The sequence below is a fragment of the Trichoplusia ni genome, chromosome 13 (assembly GCF_003590095.1).
Source record: "Trichoplusia ni isolate ovarian cell line Hi5 chromosome 13, tn1, whole genome shotgun sequence".
Classification (NCBI taxonomy): domain Eukaryota; kingdom Metazoa; phylum Arthropoda; class Insecta; order Lepidoptera; family Noctuidae; genus Trichoplusia; species Trichoplusia ni.
In genome coordinates this window covers 6,877,752-6,902,311 of record NC_039490.1, presented here as the reverse complement: position 1 = coordinate 6,902,311, position 24,560 = coordinate 6,877,752, and the positions used below count along the sequence as shown (strand labels likewise).

At 35.5% G+C, this 24,560-nt stretch overlaps 1 protein-coding gene across 1 annotated transcript in view; it reads right to left on the bottom strand.

Moving 5' to 3' along the window:
* LOC113500048 (transient receptor potential protein) overlaps positions 1 to 22,873 on the bottom strand; it is a 41,614-nt gene extending 18,741 nt beyond the window's left edge. Inside the window, exons 1-5 of the mRNA XM_026880708.1 lie at positions 22,595 to 22,873; positions 21,968 to 22,197; positions 13,822 to 13,985; positions 10,169 to 10,313; positions 559 to 654 (exon numbers count right to left, since the gene is read on the bottom strand). Of these exons, the coding sequence (XP_026736509.1) occupies positions 559 to 654; positions 10,169 to 10,313; positions 13,822 to 13,985; positions 21,968 to 22,024 (462 nt within the window). The 5' untranslated portion in view covers positions 22,025 to 22,197; positions 22,595 to 22,873. The remainder of the gene's footprint in view (positions 1 to 558; positions 655 to 10,168; positions 10,314 to 13,821; positions 13,986 to 21,967; positions 22,198 to 22,594) is intronic.
* Between the last annotated feature and the right edge of the window lie 1,687 nt (positions 22,874 to 24,560).

The window sequence follows — 24,560 nt, the reverse complement described above, 5'->3', positions numbered from 1 at the left end:
TCTTTGATAGTCTGGAGGTCAAGCTAGTTTTGTACGGTCAGTAACAAAAATTAAGATACAATCAGATTAACATCACGAGAATACATTGTAAATAGATTAAATTCCGAATGATTTTTGGTATTTGGAAAAAAAACTTTTATCATAAACTTTTAACTCTGTATCTATAAAAACAGTCTTGTCGTATGTTAATGTGATGGCAAATTGTGTTCCTTTTGTTGCTGTCAGTACCTTTAATCGGGGAGATGACAATATCAATCATGAATATTGAGAACGCCACCAATATTTTACATGGTAATAAATTATTGTCAACGCTCTTAGATAAACGAGGGGTTCTTGTGTTTTATGATGTGATGATAGTTATCATATTGATGTCAGATCTTGCAAGCCATGATCAACAATAAAGACCAACGACCATGACGAAACACTTAAGCTCAAAGATTCTAGGGAAAATGACAGTCAGTATATTTACCCTACTTCTCTATCAAAAAGGGTGGAGAAACAGTAGTACTAGTAACAAACGAACTACAAAGGCAAGTTACATGGTGAGATAGCACTTACGTAGGGCTCCCCTGGCACATGGTTGTCTTCCTCCCACTGCAGAAGTAACTCAACAGCTTCCACATACTCTTCTTTGATAGCATGGAGGAGAGCATCCTGGATAAAAATAATAGATTGTAATAATTTTGCATAACTTTCACACAGCGCCGTCTAGTCTCAAACTAAGCAAACCTTGTATTTTGAGTCCTAGACAACTGATAAACATATTTAAATATTTCTAAATACATACATAATATAGAAAAATTACCCCCAGACACAGAACAAAAAATTGTGCTTATCACACCATATTTTGTCTTGGGTGGGAATCAAACCGACGATTTTCAGCATAGCAGTCAGGGTCACTAACCACTACACCAACAGGCCAGTCAATAAACAGAAATATTACTAAAATTTAAATGTAAAAATTGATGACTTGTTTACAGAATATCGGACGGGAAAACAATTTAGTAAATGGAGGTTGTATTTCAGCTGCAATCTCTATAGTATTGTTCAGATGGTTTTGAATAACGAGCTGAATAGTTTGCTGATTGAAGTCGCTGGTTTCCGAAATACATGAGGGGAATTTGGAACACTCAAATGTATTTGGTTACTCTACTCAGTATTGATGATTTTTGGCAATTTTTTTTTGTTTAGCCGTTACTGTCACACTGCAAGGCAAAGGCCTCCCTTAGATACCTTCATTCTGTCCGGTTTGGCTAATTAACACCACGTAATTAACCCATCGTTTAAATCTATCAGTAATATGAGACTAGTCGAGTGGGATGAGTCTTCAAGCGTACGCGAAGTGTCGCGGGTTCGATCCCCGCGTGCAGAAGCAATTGTGTGACCTGTGTGTTTGTCCTAAGTCTGAGTGTGACTTGAATGTTTTTTTTTTAATTTCTCGCTACATAAAGATTACATTCTTTAGTGCGGGAGTTGTATTCAAAAGAACAAATATTTGATTCTCCATAGTGACTCCGAAAAGCTCAACAGAAAATTATCTTATCAGGTTACTCAATCTTATGTTTATAATTACTCAATTATTTAACAAATTTTACAGTATTACCTGATACCATAATAGCTAAAGATAATAAGACTTGCCTACGCTTGTTTCATATTATTTTCAATTTCGACTTAGTTTAATGTAGTATCTCCTAAAGATGTTTAGAGGAACTAATCCATTATTTTGTTAGCTTCCGTCGCTATTTCACTCACTGTTCTAATAAAATTCTACTTTGAAAGTCTGGGCCCCAATATTGCTATTTGCAATGGCCGATGAATGAATGAAATTTTCCTATTCTCTTAAGCATTTTTCTACACAATAATTGGAAAATCAGACGGTATACTCAAGGTCAATACAATTGACTTCCAATTATTTTATTGGCAAAATGCTTAAGTGATTAGGAATAGTTTCAAATTTAATCCAACTGCTATTCATTCATCGGACGTTGTAAATAGAAGAATCGGGGCCCTGTTCATTCTTCTTCTTTTAACCAACTTCAAAAAGAAGCGTTTTTGCGTTTGTTGCCTCAAAAATTACTGATTAGACTGAATGATCCAATTTTTCTGATTATTTTTTTCATTTAACGTGAAATAGCTATCGTTTATTCCCATATCAATTTCATCAATAGTTTCTATTTTATGTCGGTTGTAACTTTTGGTTTAAAAAAAATATAATAATATAACTTTTGGTTCTTATAATTGTTCTAATAGCGAGCGTCGGGAAGAGACTCCGCTTTTCGCCGTGTTGTGTCTCGGTTTCACAACTATTAGTATAACATACATAATACAAAACGTTTTAACTTTCATTGTATAGATAATTTTCCTTTGTTTAGTCCTAGCTACCGCATTAGGTTAAGTAACCTGTAATGGTAGATTAGTGTGATTATTAAATAAATAAATAAATAAATAAATAAATAAATTATAAAATTAACGTTTGAAGGAGAGGTTGTATGGAGGAAGGGTACCATAAAAGTGAGTGAGAGAGGATTTAAAGAGGGTTTATTACATTTATTTTGACGTTGCTCGAAGCTTCGAGATATTTGTAGGTTTGAAGTCACGGTTGTAGTTTAAAAAACTCATAAAAATGACCACACTGTAAGCCATTTAAAAATAGTTTTATGGATTTAAATAAACACTTATTTACGACTATGGTATGATGTACTTGTAATGAGTGATTTAATAAAATTAACCTACACATGGAAATACTATACAAAATATAGACCTCATAAAAATTAAAGCTCTATAGATCGCAAAATAACCATTTCTGATCTATTGGTCGTTCGACTCCCAACTGGGACAAAGGTTTGAGTGAGAAACACGATCATTTGGTCTGTGTCTAGGAGTAATTTATCTTAAATACATATATGTATTTAAAAATATATAAAAATATTTAACAGTTGTCTTGTACTAATAATACAAGCTTTGCTTAGTTTGAAACTAGATGGCGCTGAGCGCAAAACAAAATCCTGCAGCCCCGTCTCCGCTTAAAAGAATAAGACTGGTGGAAGCGGGACAGCTCATTACACGAGATAGAGTGGCATCTCTCTTCTACAAACGCAATACTCCCTTTCGACAGAGCAGGTAAGAATATAATCTATAAGCAATCAGCTCTATAACACAAGGACAAACTATCAACATACAAAACTCTCGTATGATAAACAAAAGAACGCACATACTCCGTAACCTAATTTCCATTGCTTTATCGACTAATAAAATATATTTAGGATACTCTGAATATCGCTGTATTGCCATCAAAGATCAGTAAAATAAGTAAAATGGGTCACAGGAGAATGAAATGTAGCCACAATGGTACCTAATTGTGGAATACGTGAGGTATTTCTTATGAATTCGTTTTTTTTCGTAATCTACTTTTTAAGTTAAAACACTTAGACTTTAAGTAAATTATATATCATTCCACATGTTACATAAAATTCTATTCATTTTTATATGTATTCTAGATAAATAATATGTGTGTCAGTATCCATAAATTAAAAAAAGATGATTGTATTGTCTCGTATAATTTAAAAAGTGCTCTGTGGAAAATGGGTTGGTTATACATATATATATTATTTTTTAGTGTTAAGCCCATAACATGAATTGTGTAATCGTTTATTTTCCCAAATAGAATAAAAAAAACGGAATCTGAACATTTTATTTATATGCTTATACGACACGACACGACTTGCAGGACTCGTTTCATCAAAATGAGTCGATTTGTTTTCGAGATATGTCTTTACCAGAAGAGCAGTAGGTACTTCTTATATTTTTGATCATCTGCTTTTTCTGTTGATATTTGTTTGGAATATTCTGTCAAACACGACTACACGCAACTTAGTTACAGGAATCGGATCCATTTCAGAATATTCGGTTGGCAATACTGATTCGTTGATAATTTGTGCCTCATTTGTATAATTTTCGGTACCTAGTTAAAACATGTTTTAGCGTGAGTTTAGATTATGCTTTAATAGTGATCGTTTTGGAATAATTTTAATACTTGGAATGTTTGCAATGACAGGCTTTGATTTTGAAAATTCCGCCCGCAAGTAGGTAATTCTATTTTGATCGAAGTCAGTTTTCACTGCAAGCCTAAAGGGTGTCTGTCGTATCTCATGAACCATGATGACTATCCAATTACAATTATTATTAAAGCAAATTTGAAAATGCAAATCAAGGTTAAGTGAGATTATAATTCGGTGGGGTTTTGTAGACAATATTTACACCCAATCCTCTGGGTCACTAGTACGCCTAACATTTGTCCCGATTATACTCCTAAAAGTAACACACGGACTGACTCTTATTTGTAATTAACATTTATAATCTCTACTTAAATTTTTAGGAACATTTATAAACGTGAAGTAATTTTATTGTATACTAGCTGTTGCCCGCGACTTCGTCCCCGTGGGTAGAAGATATAAGTTATGATTTATACCTGCCCTGTTTTTTTTCACATTTTCCATTGTTTCTTTGCTCCTATTAGTTGCAGCGTAATGGTTTATAGCCTAAAACCTTCCTCAATGAATGGTCTATTCAACTCAAAAAGATTTTTTCAATTTGGACCAGTAGTTCCTGAGATTAGCACGTTCAAACAAACAAACAAACTCTTCAGCTTTATATATTAGTATAGATATATAGATATGACTATTTATGTAAATAATAATTGTCTTCAAAAGCTATAGTCGGCATAACACGTCAACTATTCATATTTTATACATATATATATATGTATTTATCGAACGTAAGTATATTGAAAACCTTCCACCATATGATTGATAGTAAAACAATGTACTTAAGGGGTCGCGTCACAACTAGTGATGTGCGTTAATTTAATCGAGTATCGATAGAAATACAGTTTATACTTAATGATTTTATAGAGGAGATAGTATTAAAAACCATAAGTCAAACAATGAAGGGTGTGGATTATCTATACTAATATATAAAGCTGAAGAGTTTGTTTGTTTGAACGCGCTAATCTCAGGAACTACTGGTCCAAATTGAAAAAAATATTTTTGTGTTGAATAGACCATTCATCGAGGAAAGCTTTAGGCTATAAACCATCACGCTGCGACTAATAGGAGCGAAGATACAATGGAAAATGTGAAAAAAAAACAGGGCAGGTATAAATCATAACTTATATCTACTAGCCACGGGGACGAAGTCGCGGGCATCAGCTAGTTGAAAAATAAATTAACAGAGATTAAAACTTTTTATTTGAAGGCTTACCGCTTAGTCCAAAAGTAATGTTACTGCATCTGATGAAGAGAGACACCGTTCTATACCGTGTGTTATAGGGATATTTTAAATTAATCCTTATTTAGTTAAGACGAAGAGCGTTTTTAGCATTTTACCATGACCTGACTACTCTCCGTAAATACGTTTTGCTCGCGATATTATTTATACTTGTTAAATTTGATACTGCCATAACTTTTTTATTATTTCAATGTTACGAACTATATTTCAAATAAGTCCGTGTGTCTTGTACCTTTAGAGTTATTTTAACATATTAACAGGACCCGAGAATTCTTCAAAAGTACATTTTGCTCGCGATATAATTTCAACCAGCATGTTAGCCCGCATGCAAAGTTTAAACTGTAGAGTAGTTTATCTTTATCAATTCTGAATGTTCAAATAGAAGCAGAAATACGTGTTATTTTAACTGTCTAACGGCAGTCTTTTTTTACTTTTTATAACCTATCGTCTTCCTTATTCTGCTCATGCTGCCGACTTTGAGAAAACCAAGAATGCTGCAAATACAACCGCTCTTTACCGTGCTACCCACTTAACATTCCCCACTCCAACACACATTTATCACATCAAAATCGAAACTATTCGGATACGTAAAACATTTTTCTTAAAAGATTTGCTCTGAAACCGTAATGTTTACATATATTTCCGCATCTGTTTTCATATGACGTTGAATGATGAATGTTGAGCAATAACCCGAGGTTTTATGCCGTTAAAATGTCTACACGAAAACTAAACGAATTGCTGTTACAAGATAACAATTTGGTAAATTTTGAATTTTGTTGCTGTTTCTTCTAAACTATTACTAGGAATATTGTTTTATTATATCATCGGGTACAAAATCTTACGACGTTTTCTTAAATCTTAAAAGTATATTATAAACTTTATATATATTTAAATCAAAACATTCTTTAGTATGGTTCTACCATAGTATATATGATAGCTCTACATTCTCCTTTACAGGGCCCCGATTTTGCTATTTTACAATGGCCGATGAATGAATGGCAATTGGATAAAATTTGAAATTATTTCTTCTAGTCTCTTAAGCATTTCATCATCGGCCTAGCCTTTTCCCAACTATGTTGGGGTCGGCTACCAGTCCAACCGGTTTCAGCTAAGTACCAGTGTTTTACAAGGAGCGACTGCCTATCTGACCTCCTCAACCCAGTTACCTGGGCAACTCGATACCCCTTGGTTAGACCGGCTGTCACACTTTTTCAAGCTTCTGACTACCTGTAACGACTGTCAAAGATTTAGGAATAACAGCCGGGACCCACAATTTAACGTGCCTTCCGAAACACGGAGGAACTCGTTATGACAAAGATGGTCACCCATCTACGGACCAACCGCATCAAGCATAGCATAACCTGTGATCGAATCACTTATGCGGTTATAGCATAGCCACGAGCTCCTCATCTCCTATTCTCTTAAGCATTTTACCAATTCAATAATTGGAAGTTAATTGTATTGACCTTGAGTATAGCATCCCGCAAAGAAATTCCAATTATTGTGTTGAAAAAATTGACATTTTAAGTCAAATTTCATTAATTCATCGGCCGTTGTAAATAGCAGAATTAGGGCCCAGAGATCGTATGTCGCTTAGAGGTGATATTTAATCGTTTACTGTGGTATGTCCAACATACAATTGTTTTCCAATAACATGACAAAATTTATGTTTGCATAATGGGTCAAATCCTTGCGTATTTTACGATTATGGGTTATAAAAAGTAAAAAACCATTAATGTTACTTTGACCCGGGTTTTATTAATGTTTTATAACCTGATTTATTATTATATGAAGTGTTATGCTGAGATGAAAGTAGTGAAAACTAATTTTAAATTTGGATCATTCAATTTTGACATAATAATACAGTGTAGTTTTTTGTATTTAAAGTATTTCTTGCGATGTAGGTATTTTTCTTATGTGAACGCTTAAACTGATGTGAACAGAATAAGATAGTGGATAGAATTAAGTTTCTTGAAACGACAAATAAAGAGCGAGTATTTCGAGACGACCATATGCCTTATTAAATAAATAAAAATAAATCTGAACATTTATATGATCCTAAAGTTCATTTACCTAATACAAATTTATATTAATACTAGCTGACCCAGCAAACGTCGTTTTGCCTGATATATTATATCTAGTTGGATGATTTTTTAAATGCTACATTAAAAAAAATAAAAACAAAAAATTTCGTACAAAAAATAAAAAAATAATAATTTTAGTGTGGGCAACCCTTGTCACTCAGGAGTATGAAAAATAGATGTTGTTCTATTCTCAGTCCTACCCAATATGTATACAAAATTTCATAAGAATCAGTCGAATCGTTTCGCAGGAGTTCGGTAACTAACATCGTGACACGGGAATTTTATATATTAGATTTTGTCCACGAACAAACACGATCGGAGATCACACTCTACCTAATCAATAAAACCAAAAGAAAACGTTTAAAAATAAGTTGTTCACACGTTTACAGTCCCTACCAAACATCCTTAATAAAATACAGTCAGACACAAAATTTTATGAAGTCAGATTTTTGATTGCAAAAGTATTCAGTGACATTTAGAATATTGGTGTTCAGCGGGTTTCCTGTGAAGTTACTTATTCGGATACTATTTTATATCATAGAATAAACATTAGGCCACTTATTGTGATAAAGTTCCTTCTTAAATAATGCTACATCATAGGTGAAGGCGAGCTAAAATATTGACAATTTGGATGAAGACTGGGTTTGACGGAGTTGGTATTTTTTTTTTAACTGTAATGTCGTTTTAATTTGGACATTGACAATTAATCAATTATTATTGACATTTAACATTTTTTGGATAGTCAAATTCAGACATTTGTTGCCGACTATATTTTAAGTTTAACAAGTGACGCTATACCCGGGTGCCGATATGACCGGGTTAACCGGATTAGGGTGCCGGGTCGTCCACACATAATTTTATCTTTCACGCGAACGACTTTATCGGCGGCCTTGACTAATTAGCTGTGTTTTTGCATCTATGTTAGGTAAACACTGTGATATAAATAGTCCGAAAGAATTTTGTTGAACAGAGAAAATTATTTCATTGCAAATATATACCTATGCATAGAAAAGTCATGTATTTTAGGCAACTGTACTTATTGCAGGAAAGATAACGATATTTTCTTTAGATAACATAGTATTTCAGAAGCGTGTGAAAATTTTATGAGAACTAGTCTTGCGGCTGGCGGAATACAGGGAGTCTGCTGTGACACTTCCTCACACCATTTTTGAACCCCCGGCGATGCAAAAAGAGGGGTACAAGTTGTTGTATGTTGTAAGTTTGACTGGTGCGTCTGCCTGTGCGTGTGGCATCATAGCATCCAAACGGATTGAGTGATGTTAATTTATTTTGTTGTTCGATATAGTCCTGACTACTAACCACTAGAGCAACTGATAGTCAAAGCCCCTAAATTGGTGGTGGTCAAACTTTCACGTCACATGCATGCATTTGTCAACAATTAATAAATGCGTCAGCGATAATTTGCGCTCTGACTTTTATAAATTTACGTAAAGTCGCTTTGAATTCGAGAAATATTCTTCCAATTTTGTCACTCTACATATACACCGTGATTTTTTTGTCGTCTTACAAAAGCAGCCCAGTTCATGTATCCAATGACTAGAACACGTTCATGATAAAAAAACGCGGCGTTTTTATCATTTTTAAGAGTATGTTTCAGATTTCTCTTGTTTCATATTTCTTCGTACCTATTATCTTAGTTGATGATAAAAAAATAATAATCGCGCCTAGGGGTATTTTACGTCGGATACATGAACTGGGCTGCTTTTGTAAGACGACTAAAAAATCACCGTGTATAAACATAGATCCTCCTTTAACCTCAACACTGGCATAATGTTTTACCCTAAAACTTGGCCGTTACTTCCAGTTTGCACGTCACACAGCAAAGTAACCCTTTATGAAAATATACGATCGATTTGATCATGCAAACTATTGAAAGTATGATTTCCCTTGAGATCTTATTGTACTCTCTTTCATAGATTTTTTTACAATAGGCTCTGTTCTTGGAGAGTTATTTTTGCGTTTTATTGGAGCTTCAAGTAATATTAAACTTTGATTTGAAATAGAGAACAAATGCTTTAGTTTTACGTTCGACTTGAAAAGATTTAGTTGAGTGGGAAATGGTGAAGTAAGGTATAGTTGATTGGATTGGAAATTTGCAAAAATGTGAGTTCATAATTTATTTTCATTATTAAATTATTGGGTAAGACTATCAGTCTAATTGATTTCAATGACTCCTGCAAAAAAAAAATAATCCTAGACTCGAAGGAGTCAAGTTAAAGTCACAGCTCATTCGGGACAAACATAATGTGGATCGCACTGACACTTGTGCTACGAGGGATCAAACTCACGACACGTCACGCATCGTGGTGACCTCAACGACTCGGTCATGCGTGCAATCTTTAGAATAGACATTTTGCATTGAACTTCAAGATAGGCACAGCGTTACATCCAAGAGCGGAGTTTGGCCTTGTAAATACAAAAAAAAAAAATGCGGACAGCATCACATACATTGTTCTGAACCCAAAGTAAGTTGCTAAAGCACTTGCGTTATGGAATTCAGAAACAACGAAGGTACCAAACACCCAGACCCGAGACAATGTAGAACTGTGAATTTTTACATTGACCCGACCGGGGATCGAACCCGGGACCTCAGAGCTAGCGACTCGACCACGGAGGTCGTCAGTACAGAAACAAAAGCAGTTACAATATTATTTAAACTGTTGCTAACAAGTTACATATAAAGTCTATTCAAAGGGCCCGCCATTCGAGGAAGCGGGATAGCGCACTGCACTCCATAAAGTGGCATCTCTTTTCCACATAATGCCTTTCGCACTAACCTTGACTTTGATTCCTGACGTGAGGAGTAGTTTGATCAGCTCTATGTTCTCGTTCTCAATAGCAGCGATCAAAGCTGACCTGTTCAGAGGGTCCACGCAGTTGATGTCCAAGATGTCAGGCTGAGGTGTGAACTGTTCTATTAACCTGTAAAGAAAATTGGACCTTATTATCTAGAAGCAAAGTTGGTTTTCTAATATACTTGGTGAAGTCAATGAATTGTTAGTAGTTTAGGTGTATTTTGGTTTAAAACTATGTAAAAAAATGAGGCTTTATTGTCCAGACACTTGAATAAAGACAAATCGAAAATAAACACCTAGGTGACTTGGATTTTTGTTTGTCTGAAGACAGTGTTCTGTAGTATGTTTTTGGCTCGACCTTGGATTATCAAATAGTTAACTTCTATCAGAAGTCATAAATTAGGATGTTTTGCAGCTATAACCAACATCCAGTCTTAGCAGCGAGCATCTAGTAGATAACATCTAGTATTTCATATACGTTAAAAACCTGTCTACCAAGAACCTTAAATGACGCTTCAAAATAATCCTTAGTTACACGTGCTAAAGTACATTTTGACCTTAAAACCGAAAAGTATCAATCGACATTGTATTTAGGTGGCCGTCGGTCTAATAAATAGGATTACTAGCCGAAGCTACACTTGTAGTGTTTCGCTATAATTGAGGGTTTACTATAGCTCCCAGCTTGTGAGATTTCTGCAATTTTCGAAGGTTTTATTGGATAGACAATCACAGTTGTTGTAATTGTATCAGACGGATTTGAATTAAATAATTTGAAACGATGACAAATACCATTATGGCGTATTATTTGTTAATATCATCATAAACTGTTTTTTGTTTATCACGTAAAATTTTGGTTGTAATAATTATCATGAGGTGTTTTTTTTTTACAGAAATATACTTTCTTTACTGTTTACTCATGCTTAATTATCGGCAACTAGTTTTGAAACTGACTCCTTTATCATGATCAGCAGTCGAACTTTGACAATTGACAATCACGAATCTGATTTAACAAAATCTTTTAGCTACTAGATTTAGATAAGTAAAACCCAGTTTGTAACTAAGTTTACGGTATAAATGAGTCCTTATTCATATGCGGGCAGTAAAGGCGTGAGGCCAAAAAGAGGCAATAAAGCGTTATTCGGCATTACATTCTTAAAGTGTCACTGACAGTTAGTTAATCAAATAGTCCGTTAAAGTATACATTCCGAATATGAGAAAATGATTCAAAATTACGTTATAAGATTTTTTTTTTGTCAATTTTATGTCAAGACAACAAAAACATTGTTATGAGAATTATAAATTTAAAATTTAAAAGCCCCCGACCGAAATTAAAAATATGAAGAGAACTAGTCAGGACAATTTCAATAAGCCCAAACTCGATGGGTTTACTGAAAGGTAGACCAAGGTTACGTCTCCTACCTTCGAGCCCTAAGAGCAGACCAGCTCAGTGGTCCCAGAAGACATTAGTACTTCAAATATCAGATCCCACATATGCTTGTAAGTAAACTGAGCATGTAACAATTCTATCTCACCTAACAAACGACCTGATGACCTTAAAGACCTGAACCGATTTCCACCAAACATAGCCAAGAACACTCTCGACTGATATACCTTTCAAACCAAAAAAAAACGCATTAAAATCGGATCACCCGTTTCGCAGCTACGATGCCACAGACAGACACATATACACACACACACGTCAACTTATAACACTCCGTCGTTATTGCGTTGGGGGTTATAAATTTATAATAAAAACGATAGCTTCTAAAAATAGCAGCAGTCACGAGTTTTCTTTAAAACAATAAAACGAAAAATCGGTATATCAAATAGCAAGAAGATCCGTCTGAAAAAATCACATATATCGATATTATTTCATCCAGAAAAAACAGTATCTTTTGCCGCAAAAATCCGCACAGGAACCCAAAAAAAGTCATTGACATCGTAAGAAAATACGCGTACCTCCATACATACATACATATTATTATCTTTGCCAAAACCAGGTGGGCAAGGCGATCGATTTGTATTGCGTACTTATACACTATACTTATATACTATACTGTCGTGTTCCCATGGTCATCGTTAAAGAGAGATCCCATGGACAAGGACATAGGAAACATGCCAACTAATTAAATCACATTAGGACATTTGAATAACTAATTTGTTTGTTGTTACGTGATACCAATATAATTTAGCTTCTGTACAAGAAAGAACAAGTTTTTGTTGGTGTTTGTTCCGAATATTTTTTCTTCGGAAGTATATTTTTTAGCTTTAAACAGCTTAAATATAATAATCTTAAGGACCAATTTTTAATGACATCTTTGGCACTAAAGTTTTGGAGTATGCTAAGCGTAAACATAGTCTCTAAAACTAACAACGTATAATCACATACACATAAACATGGATTTAGTTAGCACATCTGTTCAGTATCAAAAAAAGGGAATCCCTAACCGAAGAAATAATAAACTGTCATTGGATTTTATAAAAAAAAACTAGTTGACCCAGCAAACGTTGTTATGCCGAATATTTTTTTTCTAGTTTTACATCAGTAGTAATAGTAACACAGTGTTACATTATAAAAAAAAAAACAAACAATTTCTTTTTTTAGTTTCAGCAATCCTTTTCACTTATGGGTATGAAAAATAGATGTTGTACTATTCTCAGACCTACTGAATACGCATATAAAGTTTGGTCAAAATCGGTCGAACCGTTTCGGAGGAGAACGGTTACTAACATCGTGACACGGGAATTTTATATATTTGAAGAAGAACTACGAAAAAATGCTACGATACCTAACACATAATTATATCAACAGTCAACGGATTACGATGAAAAAGAAACGAATTCTAAAATACTATAGTGCTTAAACGAAGTAACATTGCATTAGAACAGAAAACTCAAATTACACCAGAATGACATTCCCTTTCGTTTCGTTAGTCACGTGCATTTGAGTGATTCGTCAGCGTTAGCATACAGAGAGATCTCACTTTCATGTAGGCACAGTACGATGATAAATTCGTACTACTTAAGGATGAATTTCAAGTATTGCATGATACGAGATTATGATACGTGGTCTTAAAGCACTGCTCTTGTAAGATACGAGAACGACGACGCGTTACGACCTCATAAACCCGACACGACGCTGGTACGTGTCAGCGATGCGGATATGGAATATTGTCATTTTTCGCCTTTCTTTCTCCTGGGGATCACTGAGGTATCCTAGTCTCTTACTGGCTGCCGGAGTGGACTACTGCGATCATAAGCAGATAAGGTTCTTTCTAGGTACGTGCAACATTGAAGAGATTCTTTTGTTTCTCCTTTCACTAATCAAAAGGTGTGCGGAAGCACTGCGAACGCTTTATTTGGTGCTATGAGACGAACATTTATGGTGACTGATTCTTTTTACGGGTAGTGTCACACTCTTACAGACTAAACCTGAACCGCAATACTACGTCATTGTTAGTATGTATCAAAATAGGTTTTAATGTCTTGTAGTTATGTAATCTATTATGTTTGTCTCTGTTATGTTGATTGTCAAATACAGTTCATGGAAAATATCCAACACTAAGTCCATGATCCAACGTGTTTTAAAAGTCATCCGCGTTTTTGTGTCGGTATTTGATGTTTGTTTGACATACCTCTTTACGGTAACATAGTCTCCTCTATCAGCATGCAGCAAGAAGGTCTTCTCCTCCTTAGTGAGAGGCCTCTCGTACACCTGCCGCAGGTCATTGTGGCTGTTCCGCAGCGCCTCCTGGGAGCTGCCCAGGAGCTCCTCCCGGGAGCCTCGGTTCATGCCGGTCTGGAAACAAAAGAGGAATGGAAAACTGATCTGATTGATGAAAGTGAGAAGATGAATGGTTGTGGTTGGTAGTACAATGTATCAACAGTTGTTGGTTTCCATTGGTCAAAGTATTTGGCTGCTGTTTTTCTCAAATTATGGTTAAAGAACTTCAACAGCTGACCTATCCGGTAGACTCTATTGAATCCAAATAACTCAATTTTGTGAACTAGCGATACAAATTTTGTTCTTAAGTATGGACAATGGCAAAAACCGCTGAAATGAAAATGACGTTGTACTTCAATAAGGCACGTTACTTCGCACTCCCAAAGATTTTTTCCATTTGATTAACATTAATAGCTGAAAAAGAGCCGCTTGCCAAGAGGCCCCCAACCAAATTTCCCCTAAAACTATCTCATCCTGCCATCTCCGTCTATAAACAGCCCAGTTAAATATTTCAACACCACAAAGTAGATCTTACAAGGTAAATTATTGATACTAAACGTTTCTATTTAATGGAAAACGTATCGTAAGCCTGTCGCCATCCACTTTGTTATCGATATGAAATAATTTCGCAAATGGTTCGTTCCAATATATTGATGACTTCCGATATTTACTTTTGTTTAACTTTAACACATGTTGGTGAGTATACCTAACCTCTGATTGACCTAAGTGTACCCAGCAAAAGTATAAAAAAGTTGGTAGTTAATTGGCCTATGGGTTCTTCTGTTTGATCGTCTTTTGTTTTATAAAAAAAGTAATGTAAATTATGTTATTTAGGATCATAGACCATTGCTTTTGGTTTAGTTTGAATCTTTATTTTTTGGAAACACTATATTACACAGAGCATTACCTGCTATTGCTAAGTATTTAGTTAATTTGAGACAATTTTGTTTTGTCTCAGAAATCCTAGAAGTGTTATTAGAAGGCTCAACAAATAGTCATCATATTTTAATTATCAGTTTAGGACAGTAACGAAGACAAAGATTCATGTATACAGATGTAACCAATGAATGATATGGTTTGAACAAGATCTTGCTATAGTATTACCTCTATCATTTCCATTGTGAACTGATCATGTCACACGAAGCAAACAAGGACCATCTATAACGTCACACGTAGCTAGCACTCGTCACGGTTAATTTCAAAGGATCATTGCACGGATCATGATATTATAGGTCACCACGCCAAACTCACTATGCACGCGCGTCGTGGGTAAGTTCCTCGCGTAGGACAAGCATTTTGTGTGATCAACGAATGCTTGTTCTGAGTCTGAGTGTCTTGTACATGTGATTGGAATGTTCGTGAAACACTCCACGACAGAAGGATTAAATTCCTTAGTTGGGGAGTCGATTTTTTTTTAACTTTCAATTTTGAGTACGATCACAAAACCAAAAAAACGACACTATTCTTCTTAAAGAGACCAAATCACTTTTCAACCATTATGGCACTTGATACCCAGTGTTACACACTTATTACACTGAACTTATACGCCCGGTTGTCCAAATCTAACTGAAATGGTTGCCTTAACTGTAACCCCTCAAAGTCAAGAGTTTGAACTAACATCGTAATGGTTTACAAATATTGCGTAACGAGGACTTTTTTGGGAATCGGTAGCTATGACACAGGTATAATTATTGTTGATGTTTGAGATTTTGCCTTGGATTAAGGTCGGTTTTCCCTATCAATATAATTTTTGCAAAATGTGATAGTTAGTCTCCGTCGACAGTCGTTAATTTAGAAGCTTGAAAAGTCTGACAGTCAAGACTGTCTAGGTAGGCCAAATATTGTGCAGCTCTTTTTAAAACACTGGTACTTAGCTGTAACCGGTTAGAATGGAAGTCGACTTCAAAATAGTTGGAAAAGGCTGGCTGATAATGACGAAAAATAGGATAGTTTTGTCGGATTTCTAATTGTAGGAGACGGTGAAAAATATTCACGAGACATCAATCCCTAGTACGGCAAGTAATAGTTAAGTATAGTGAACACAATCGTTTACATTAATAGTGTTTGCATTATGCAGTTCATTTATCAAAGAAAGTTATGCAATATCAATAACTCCAGAGCTAAGATAGGGAGTGTCTTAATGGTTTTATTGATTGCTTACCTTTTTGTGTTACGGCGTAGTCTATGACCACTGTATTGGTATACTTGGTTTAAGGTGTGTTGATTTTGGGTTCGATACCCACGAGGTGAAAGCGGAACCCTATTACTAAGGCTGCGCTCTTTGTCCGTCTGTCTGTCTGTATATCATGAACCATGACAGATAGAAATTTGGAATTTTCATCATGATCTATTTTAAAAGAGAAATAAAATTAAGGGAAAGCTAACAGTTCGCAAGAACATAAATTTGATACGTGACCCTTAGTTTCGCGTGTCAGACGCTCACTTAACCGGTTTTCTAGGTATCTTATTGGTAGTTAATAGTAATACCGATAAGCATATAAAATTTTTCAGAAAGATTAGGTAAAACAAAAATAAAATTGTTTATTCTTCAAGCATCAAAACTTTATAGTTAATCTTACAAAGAGTCCTTCTTTTAAGTAAACATGTGTTATATGTAATTCTGCTTTACAATCAGTCAAAAAAATATGTTTGAAGCCGTGTACATACTTCAAAGAATAGTAATTATAAATTAGGTATTAGGTATGAGTATAGATCTTCTATAGGGTCACATAGGGAACCTAGTTGGCCTCACAAATGGTTTTACACGCCCTTGAAAAATCCACTGGTGCGTCACTTTCCTCAAGATTTCCCTTCACTGTTTTGTAGCAAGTACAACAATTACTTTCTTAAAAGCTCGTGAATTTAAATACATATAAGTCTGGATTAATATTCGGATGCATTTAATAAAAATAAAAGAATAACTGAGTATCTTAGTCTAGCAAAAGAAATATCACAGGCTAATTCTGAAGATATTTCCTGTCAGAAATAAAATTGATTTAATATAAAAATGCGTTATTTTTAAGGAAAATGAAGTATAGAGTTTCTATACTGCCTGTGGCTTACAACTAATCGAATTATAATGCTCCTGTGGGATTAAGTACTAATTAGCCGGCATTAATGATAATAAATATAACCAATAACACACGTTTAAAACGCGATAATTGTACAACTCATAGATACCTTACCTAAAAACCGAACATACTAAAGTACAGTTAACTTAATTTAACTTTCGATTTCGATTTTCAAGTAAGTACAATAGTGCAAAATCATTAGTATACAAAAGTACAGTAAATAATTTTTATCTGTATAATCAATCAATCAAATCAATCAATCAGCCAATCATAGTCCACTGCTGGACATAGGCCTCTCCCAATTTACGCCACAACACCCGGTCCTCCGCCTTCCGCATCCAGTCCCCTCCAGCGACCTTACTCAGGTCATCGGTCCACCTGGCGGGCGGGCGTCCTACCTTACGGTTGCCGAGCCGCGGTCTCCATTCTAGGACTCGTCTGCTCCAACGGCTATCGGTCCTTCGACAGGCATGGCCAGCCCATTGCCACTTCAGCAAGCTAATTCTACGAGCTATGTCGGTTACCTTGGTTCTTTGTCGGATGACCTCATTTCGAATTTTATCCTTCAAAGAGACTCCGAGCATAGCTCGCTCCATAGCCCGCTGTGCAACTTTAAATTTGTGGACTAGTCCAACCGTTAATGTCCACGTTTCGGCACCGTAAGTCATAACAGGTAGGACGCACTGGTTGTATGCTTTCGTCTTCAGGCATTGCGGTATAGGCGAAGAAAAGACTCGACGAAGTTTGCTAAACGCTGCCCAGCCCAACTGAATTCTCCGATCAATTTCCCGCTCGAAGTTGTTTCTACCAAGCTTAATGACCTGCCCTAGGTAGATATACTCTTGAACAACTTCGAGCAACGATCCTTCGACATATATCGGTCTCGGCATGACATGTTCATTGAACATGATCTTGGTTTTATCCAAGTTCATGCCAAGACCGACCAGTCGTGAAGCTTCATTTAGGCCATGCAGCATCTCGCTTAGCTGGTCCAGCGACTCTGCTACTATGAAGATGTCATCGGCAAATCGAAGGTGCGAGATGTGCTCACCGTTCACATTTATACCCCTTCCAGTCCAATCCAGAGTTTTGAAGACATCCTCGAGCGCGTTGGTGAACAGCTTTGGGGATATAACATCTCCCTGTCTCACCCCCCGACGCAGCTCGATCGGATTCGTCTTACGGTCATGGAGCTGGACAGTCATGGTGGCGGTGTCATATAAGCATCTCAGCACCTCGATGTAGCGCCAGTCAATACGACATCGTTGCAGAGCATCCAGAACCGCCCAAGTTTCGATGGAGTCGAAGGCTTTCTCGTAGTCCACAAAGGCCAAACACAGCGGTTGATTGTACTCTTTGGTTTTCTGCACAATCTGCCGAACAGTATGGATGTGGTCTACGGTGCTAAAGCCTTTTCGAAACCCAGCTTGTTCTGGTGGCTGGAACTCGTCGAGTCTTGTAGCGAGGCGGTTAGTGACTACTCTCGAGAACAACTTGTAAATGTGGCTCAGGAGTGAGATAGGTCTGTAATTCTTCAGCAAGGTTTTGTCTCCTTTCTTGAAGAACAGAACCACCGCACTCCCACTCCACGCTTGTGGTGTTAAGCCTTGGTGAATGACGGAATTAAAGAGACTCGCTAGCTCTTTCAGGACTGTGGTCCCACCAGCCTTTAAAAATAACACAATTATAAACAGATTGAAATTGCTAAAAATAAACTGTTTTAATCTAAAATAAGATGTAATCGTGAAAATGTACAACGAATTATCCACAATAAATTTGATTGAACTCACCACAAAGATCCTAAAATCACTTTCTCACATGATTCCCAAGTAATCCAAGAAATAAAATAAGAAGAAATCAGTAATAACACAGAACGCGATCCCATTGACTTCCGAACCGAAACTACTGCACAACGTAACATACTAAATCCGCAATTAGAAAGCAATTTAAACAACTATTTCCTATGAACAGAACACTTTTGAATTGAATTTATTGCTTCGAGAACACCCAATACCAAGATTGTTTGTTTTGTTAGGTTTTATTTAAATTCTTATAGAGCAAGAGCCCAAGAGTTCATGGCCAATTGGTACAAGTATTATGATAAAGAAAGATAGAATGAAAAGACCAACAGACTTTCCTTTAAAACTTTATAGCAAGACTTGGGATCTTTTGGTACTTGTCAAGGCTAATCAAAAAAGCCCAAACTCAATGGTGTTTTTATGGTGGAGCTCCTATGACCAGGAGCTTCGCTATGACGACAACTTCCAGTTCCATCATCAGATTAGCTCCATGTCATCATATTATGGCATTATACACCGTGATTTTTTAGTCGTCTTACAAAAGCAGCCCTGTTCATGTATCCAATGTCTAGAACACGTTCATGATAAAAAAAATAGGTATTTATGAGATTTGAATAAATTTAAAATGCAATTTTTATTCAATATTATGATGCAATTCGTAGTTTTTTAGAAACACAGCTCTGTTGCGAGCGCGGTCCGAGCCTTGTAACAATGGTGAGGAGCGCGAGCGGCGGCGTTTTTATCATTTTTAAGAGTATATTTCAGATTTCTCTTGTTTAATTTTTCTTCGTACTTATTATTTTAGTTGATGATAAAAAAATAATATTCGCGTATATTTTACGACGGATACATGAACTGGGCCACTTTTGTAAGACGACTAAAAAATCACCGTGTATACCACGTAAAATACATAAGCATGCAAAATTTCAAGTCCATCGGATATCGGAAACTGGATCAAATTTAACTTGTGAGATTTGATACCGGATAAAATTTAGGACAAACTAATTAAAAGCTTGTTCATATATAACAAACTTATTACGCTATTATCTATACCATTTCTCCCTGTTACCTGCCCAAGTAACCCTTACCCAAACACTATAATCTGTGGCCGTTTTTACCTATGTAGAGCCATTCAAATGCATATGGAATATTTCAGCAGCAAAAAATCACGAAGGTTTGGAAACCGTGGGCTCTTAGCCTATAAGATCACGTGACCGCCGTGGGAGTTGAATTGAGTCAAGTGAATGTTTGGCACAGTTTGCTCTATCGGAGAAGATGGTAATCTCTAAGAATTTAGAACTGATCAGTAATTTGATGGATAGATGGATGATAGGGATTAAGGCTGCCTTGAAACATGTAAGATTCTTGCAGAAAATTCTTTGAGAAAATAGCGAAGTTTCAAATTATGACGTCTGGCAAAACTTTTCGTAAGACTAGATTTGAATCCTCGGAGAGCCAATTGGAAGGGGTTCGATCCCGTGTAAGATAAGCGTGTTTGTGATCTACGAATGCTTGTCCTGAGTCTGGGTGTCTTTGTGCATGTGGATTGATTTGAACCATGAAACCCCCCGCGACACAAGGATTAAATAAATTCCTTAAATACGGTTGTCGATTTGAAAAAAAAGAGATTTCGTTTGTGTGTGTGTGTTCATACTTTCGAGAAGGCACTTATGGAATAATGCACAAAACGGTTTTCTTAGGGTTTTTCTTTTCGCGTATGTTGACATATACCTTAAAATGGGTGACGCCCATACATCAAATCATAAAAACGAAAAACTATTATAATAACAGAATCAAAATACAACATCCAATGTGGATTTTGTAACTGCACTTGTTATTTTACCCTTGACCAATCATCAAGCATCCTATAATGTTTATAAATGTTTGTGAATCCCATCGGTAAGACCTTCTTATTGACAGCTCTTGAAATACATGCTTTAACTACTTGTAAACGTTTGTGAATTTCACAATCTTTGAAAATGTACTAAATTAAAAACACACTCGTAAACATAATGATTTTCAAACAATTCTTGTACATCTGATTAAGCCGCAGTCTCATTTTCAGTCACTGTTAATAATACTTTTACAGTCGCCATCTTTAATGGGAAATCATCAAATGATTCCTCTCGCTTTGGGTTGAGTGGAAGGGAGTGTCAGACTTCTACTGACTAAAATCTACCCATGCTCCTTGATTTGCCATACGTGTATCGGGGCTACGGTAACCCTTTCAGACAATCCCGCTGCAATAGGAATACGTTAAATGTCATTTCGTTTTTTCGGCTAAAATCTGTCATTTTCATACATTCGACAGTTTTCTGGCAGAAGCACCGTCTTGAAACAACTGCCAGTTTTTAAATAATGGTGCTAAGCTTTGAACTCTAACAGACTATACATAAAGTCGAAAAATGGTAAGGGTTTTAAGCTATTAAACCCAGATTAATAGTTCAATAAATTAAAATAAAACAATTGATTGGTTCGGTATAGCTGAGTGATAGACCGTCTACTTAGTTCGCTAGACTAATAGGTTTGCTAATTGTTTTTGAATAAGTTTCTCGATAATGAAACCCAGTATTTTAAGATGGTTAAATTGATCGATTTCACTGATAGCCGAGTGGTAAAGGTCACTACGTCAAATCTACTGGGCGCGGTTTCAATACTAACGTTGGGTTGCACAAGCACTGTGTGGTTTGCGAATGTTTGTTCTGAGTCTGGGTGTCTTTGTGCATGTGAATTGAATGTTTTTTCGAAAACCTCTGCGACACAATATTTAAGTATCTTGCTTCTTTTACAAAGTACGTCTTTCTCCCTTTTATTTGTGAGTTTTGTTCTTTTCATCGATACTATTTTTAATACAGTTACTTTATATTTTATCTTAAGAATGATTATATAAATATAAAATAATTTCAGTTGCTTAGCCGCAAGCCTAGCAGATAGAGTAAATTTTGCAATAAAAAAAAATCGACAAAATATACGGCTCTTGCACGTGTTGGTTACTTGCGATTTTTATTTGATTGTTGTTTTATTATACGGGCAACAGAAATACATTACCAGTGAAAATATCTATTCTTGCTATAGCTGTTCATGAGATACAGCCGCGAGACAATGCATCTTTAGTTCCGTTTTTATTATTTGGGTACGGACCCCTAAAAACAACAATATTAAAATGTACAAGAATTATAATACTTACTACATTTGTGATGTTGAACCTAACCCGTACTTTACTGTCTTTTTTTCGCCTTTTCATTTTGCTTAAAGTTCAGTCTTTGAATCACTTTAACCCATTATTTTCGTTCACTCATTCGTTCTGTTCATTCTGCTATCACAATTGCACTCATGAAAATGTTACTCCAAAGCACTTTTGCATTTTTTTGTCGCACTATTTTTGTCTTTTCTTTATGTTATGGTTTTTGCTGTTGCCTTTTAATATTTATATTAAGTATAGTAATATAAAATATATAATTATGAATTATTTGTCTCAGTAAAAATTGTTTTTTTTTCTACAAATTAGTAAAAAACAGGTCCAGTCTACAAGTGAATGTCAAATGTAGTCTCACAATTAAAACGAAGAAGCAAAACAACTTCTAAGTAAATAATACCTACATTTAGATAGTAGAAAATACTTTACTATAGGTACATTTATTAATCTAGTTCGATTATATCAATATAATCGAAAACTTAAACTAGTTCATTTCATTCATTCACAAACTGGCCTTAAAGCTTTCAACTAACGCCATTATTAAGACAATAACAAATTAAAACCAAAACACATTCTATTTTCAATTAATCGAAAGGAATCGTTACAAAAAAAACGAACATAAAATTTAAAAGTAAAACACTACAGAACGCGGAACTTGAATCCAAACAACCGATTTCGATTTCTTTAATCGATTAATTCACTGATACTCGATTAAATCACTCGTTTTATTCGTAATTGTTTATAATTGATTACGGTTTGTTTAGAGCGCAGCTCGAATCGCGGATGGTACCGAACTGACCCGAGCATGTAGTTGCGTTGCGTTCATTCTATTTTTAAATAACTCTGGATCTGTGAATGAATGTTTTAGGATTAAGGAATAAATGTTACTGGCTGTAATGCAATGCAAATATTATGCTGTATGTTCTAAATAGATGAGATATAAAAAGTAAAAACGAAATTCAAAAAGAGTTCTTGCTTTGTTCCTTCCAGTTTTGAGGTACACCATTTTTACAACGTTTTTAAATGTTTTAATTAGAGAAAATGACACTAAATAAAGCTAAAAAGATACATAACTTCAAAACTGTTAAAAGCTAAATAATATTCATCTTAACACCAGCCACAACGCTAAGTAAAGCAATCATCAATCATAATAATTCACTCATCACTCTTATCACAATCAATTATCTCGTAATCTCCATTAATCACCGAGTCCAATCGATTAATCACCAACCGTTATACATTTCAAGAGGATCTTTAAAGTACGTTCTTTCAAATTCGTCGGGCCATCCGTTTTTTATAATATAAACAAATTCGCATCGCCAAATGTGCTATGTGCCGATCAAAGGCGATTGGAGCGAGACGGAGACACAGATGTAATGATTATGGAAGTGGTATTGAAACAGAGCGTACTTTTCTACTAGCAAGGTTTTAGAATAGGATAGATAGAGATGGTACATGTTGCAATGATATGAAACACCACGACTCGGCAATAAAACGCTGCTGACGTCACCCGGTTCAGGATTAGTCAGTAAGAGTCTGAGACTACCCGTTTTTCTCACTTCCCGATTTTTCGCCAAAACATAGAGTTAAAGAGATATGGAGAGATTGGAGAGTATTTTTCTTGCTGAGGGAGAGAAATAGTTAAGTCAGTTAGATCTTATAAAGGACGAAATAGTCGGTATCGAATTTGATGAACCATTTCTCAAACTGCGTTAGGAATTCCATTCTCACTGAATGTAAGTTCATACTGAATTTTACATGAAGCGACTATCTATGTATTTAACCCACTCCACACACTACACCTATATTTGACTAGATACTTTTCACAGGACACCAAACATTCCAACGATAAAAGCATCCATTCGATGTTATATTATTTGATGATGATGGTGATGATGATGATGATGAAGATCCCTTCTGACTTGGATCTGTCTATCGAGAGCATCGCTTTTTTGTCATCTGGTGACTGACATATTTATTTTTTTGCAGTGAAAGTGCGTCCACACGATTTATACCGACCATTAACAAAATGACTCCACATATAGATAATATATGTATATGTACTCTGTGTAAAAATAATAAACAAAATCCCCCGCGGCGTCACACTGTTAGCAATAAACACAACTTCATACTATTCTCATTAATGGATAGATTCAAGACAAAGTGTGCTGTGTTATTCATATTTTTATACCCGTATCGCAGAAAGTAAGCGTAAATCGCTAATAATGTATATTATGTTGTGTATATTAATATTACACAACTTCGACACAGCGCCATCTAGTGTCAAACTAAGCAAAGCTTGTTTTATGAGTACTAGATAACTGATAAATATACTTATTTATTTCTAAATACGTGCACAATTGACATAAATTACACCCAGACACGTAACAAATATTTGTTCTGGCTCAGAATCGAACCCACGACCACCGATACAGCAGTCAGGGCTACTAACCACTAGACCAACAGGCCAACCGTATTGTGTACTAGAACTATTTATATATGCACTATCCAGCAAAAAATCTATATCTTTGTCTACAATTGTATACCAGCTGCTGTTACTTACGTTAAAACACACTTTGTACTT